The 2,985-nt window shown below is 61.6% G+C and overlaps 1 protein-coding gene across 1 annotated transcript in view; it reads left to right on the top strand.

The window, feature by feature from the left end:
• RAB5B (RAB5B, member RAS oncogene family) overlaps positions 1 to 2,985 on the top strand; it is a 3,117-nt gene extending 132 nt beyond the window's left edge. The window contains exons 2-6 of the mRNA XM_010726920.3: positions 1,426 to 1,675; positions 1,870 to 2,021; positions 2,116 to 2,238; positions 2,314 to 2,407; positions 2,630 to 2,985. Of these exons, the coding sequence (XP_010725222.1) occupies positions 1,513 to 1,675; positions 1,870 to 2,021; positions 2,116 to 2,238; positions 2,314 to 2,407; positions 2,630 to 2,745 (648 nt within the window). The 5' untranslated portion in view covers positions 1,426 to 1,512 and the 3' untranslated portion in view covers positions 2,746 to 2,985. The remainder of the gene's footprint in view (positions 1 to 1,425; positions 1,676 to 1,869; positions 2,022 to 2,115; positions 2,239 to 2,313; positions 2,408 to 2,629) is intronic.

The raw sequence follows: 2,985 nt of genomic DNA, 5'->3' as shown, positions 1-2,985 counted from the left end.
AGAGCGAGTGCGACCGCCCCGCTGTGCCAAATGAAACGGCGCTGCGTCCGGCAGCGCCGCCCGAGACGAAGAATGCGCCGGGACCGGGCGGCGTGGGCTCTATTATAAAGGACCCCACGTTGTCCCAGCGGAGGTCGCCGGTCCCGCAGCCGCCTCGGCGGTGTGTGAGTGCGGTTGGGACATAGGAGAAGTCCGCCCGGTAACAGGAAAGCGGTTGGCCCTGGCGGCTGTTGCAATGCTGTGCTGTGCGGCTGCTGGCGGCGCTGCTCCCAGGGGCTCCGTGTCCTCGTAGGGTCGGGGTGGGGTCCTGTGATGGGAGACATTACCTCCCGATTCACCCCCGTGTGACGCGGAGCTGTCGCTGCTGCAGCTGTGTGCTCTGTGCTGGGGGAAGCTCTGCGCAGCACGGTGCCCCGCGCTCAGTGCCTGCTGGTTTATGGGCCTGCGTGTGCTTACGGAGCTCGGTGCTTCACACCTCCAGGCACGCTTAGCGAGCGCTGCTGGCTGTGACACGGAGCTGTGGTGGGAGTAGCTGTGTTCAGCTTGGATGCCTCTGCAGGTGAGGGATTTGGTGTAACAGGAACAGCCGGTGGTCCTGGGGCTGGTGCCTGTAGGGTGTGTGGCTGCAGCATTGCATCCAGCAAGTGGAAGTGCAAAGGTGAAGTGGAACCCCTCCCCCCCGGGGTGGGCCCAAGGGGGCTGTGGGTTCTGGGGGCTGTGAGGCTCAAGGCGTGGGCTCAGCACTGTGTGGAGGTGCTTCGTTCGCAGCCGTGCGTGGGGGCACAGGCACTGATAGCCTTCCCCTGTTGGCTGTGCTCCAGCAGCCATTTGTGTCCTCCAGCCGTATGGGAGATGAGCCTTGAAAAAATAATAATAATAATGAATGAGATTAGCTTGAAAAGCACAAACCTTGCTTTTCCTGGAGTCCCGGTGTGGGAGCTGAAGGAGTTGGGCTGCGCGGTGACCCATCAGTGTGTGTTGTGGCTGAAGGAGCTCCTGATGCAGATGGATGCGCTGTGCTGTCTGCTCTGAGTGCGTGCCGAGGGAAAACAGAAAGCAGAAAAAAAACCTCGGGCTGAGGAACTTGGAGGCTGAGCTGTGGAGTTGGTCCCCAGCTTCTCTGTGCAGGGAGAGGTGAAGCAGCTGAGGAAATCTGTGCTGTGGCACAAACAGGAGCAGCCCGGGACGTGAGACTAAGCCTTGTCCTGGGAAGGGTGCTGCCTCCCCTGGGCATCACCCGAGGGTCAGCCTTTCCCACCCAGCTCCTGGGAATCGTTCTGGAGCTCTGGAAGCAGAGCAGTCAGGTCCTCGTTGTGCACCCAGGGTTGCCCGTGCCCACCAGACCTGTACTGAGCGCCGTGCGTTTGGTTGTAGGGATTTACTGGCTGCAGCACATGGTGACCAACTGCTTTCCTCCCCTTCCAGGACTGCCTGGTGGAACCAACGCCAGCGCTCCCAGCGTCGGTGCCTTCCCGGCTCTCAGCAGGGCAGGAGCCCAGCAGCAGCCCGGTCATGACCAGCAGAGGAGCCGCCAGGCCGAATGGGCAATCCCAAGCCAGCAAAATCTGTCAGTTCAAACTGGTGCTGCTGGGCGAATCGGCGGTGGGGAAATCCAGCCTGGTGCTGCGCTTCGTCAAGGGGCAGTTCCACGAGTACCAGGAGAGCACCATCGGGGGTGAGTCGACGAGGGGCGCTGCCCGCAGGGTGCACCAGAGCCTGGGAGCAGCGCTCCTGCAGCTGCCATCTCCATTTTTTGCCTCGTGCCAGCGTCCCTCTCCCGTAAATAGGATCCCTGTGGGGCTGGGTGGTCGTGGGCAGAAGCGCTTGGGGGCAGCAGTCTGATGCTCAAACCCTCCTCCCTCCCGGCAGCGGCGTTCCTCACACAGTCTGTCTGCCTGGACGACACGACGGTGAAGTTTGAGATCTGGGACACGGCGGGCCAGGAGCGATACCACAGTCTGGCCCCCATGTACTACCGGGGGGCACAGGCTGCCATCGTGGTCTACGATATCACCAACCAGGTGAGGTTCTCGGTGCAGGCTCACCCCATGGTGGGGGGTCCCTGTGGGGTGCCTACCTCGTGGTAACCTCACATCTCCCCCTCTCTGCTCCTAGGAAACGTTTGCACGGGCAAAAACATGGGTGAAAGAGCTGCAGAGGCAAGCCAGCCCCAGCATCGTCATTGCGCTCGCGGGCAACAAAGCCGACCTGGCCAGCAAACGTATGGTGGAGTACGAAGTAAGTGTCAGCACCAGTGCCCACCCTGCAGCCCCCCTGTGGCTGCTGGACCCTCACCTGGGTGCTCTCTTCCAGGAGGCACAGGCTTACGCAGATGACAACAGCCTATTGTTCATGGAGACGTCGGCCAAGACGGCGATGAATGTGAACGACCTCTTCCTGGCCATCGGTGAGGCTGCGGGGTGGGTTGGGGGGTCCTGCGGGGTGGGGTGGGGTGGGGTGGGCGGTTCCCTCAGATCCTGCCCTGCTGGGCTGTGTGACGTAGAGCCGATGCCTTTTGAGCGTGGTGGGGGCTGAGGGCAGCTCTTCCTCCTCCTCGGAGCAGCGCTGGGAGCGGCAGTGCGCACATCAGCTATGAGAGCCATGCTGACAATTCTCTCCCCCCCTCCAGCCAAGAAGCTGCCAAAGAGCGAGCCCCAGAGCACGAGTGGCGCAGCAGGGAGGAGCAGAGGCGTGGACCTTCACGAGCAAACCCAGCAGAACAAGAGCCAGTGTTGTAGCAACTGAAGGGCAGCAGCCTGCGAGCGAGGAAGAGCTAAGATATAACCTCCAAACCTCCACCCCCGTCCACCACACCTCACCTCACCTCCATAACGGCGCACCGAGAAACCCACCCGAACCAGAACCCTCCCGAGAGCTCTAACTGCACTTTTTAATGCTTCGAAACCACCACCAGACACCTGTGACCACCATCCTGATGGCAGTGGAACTACATCCGCCGGGGACTTAACTTCCAGAGGGGGAAAA

The sequence above is a fragment of the Meleagris gallopavo genome, unplaced genomic scaffold, assembly GCF_000146605.3.
Source record: "Meleagris gallopavo isolate NT-WF06-2002-E0010 breed Aviagen turkey brand Nicholas breeding stock unplaced genomic scaffold, Turkey_5.1 ChrUn_random_7180001860731, whole genome shotgun sequence".
Lineage (NCBI taxonomy): Eukaryota > Metazoa > Chordata > Aves > Galliformes > Phasianidae > Meleagris > Meleagris gallopavo.
Note: the sequence above shows the minus strand (reverse complement) of the source record. Positions and strands in the feature narration are given on the sequence as shown.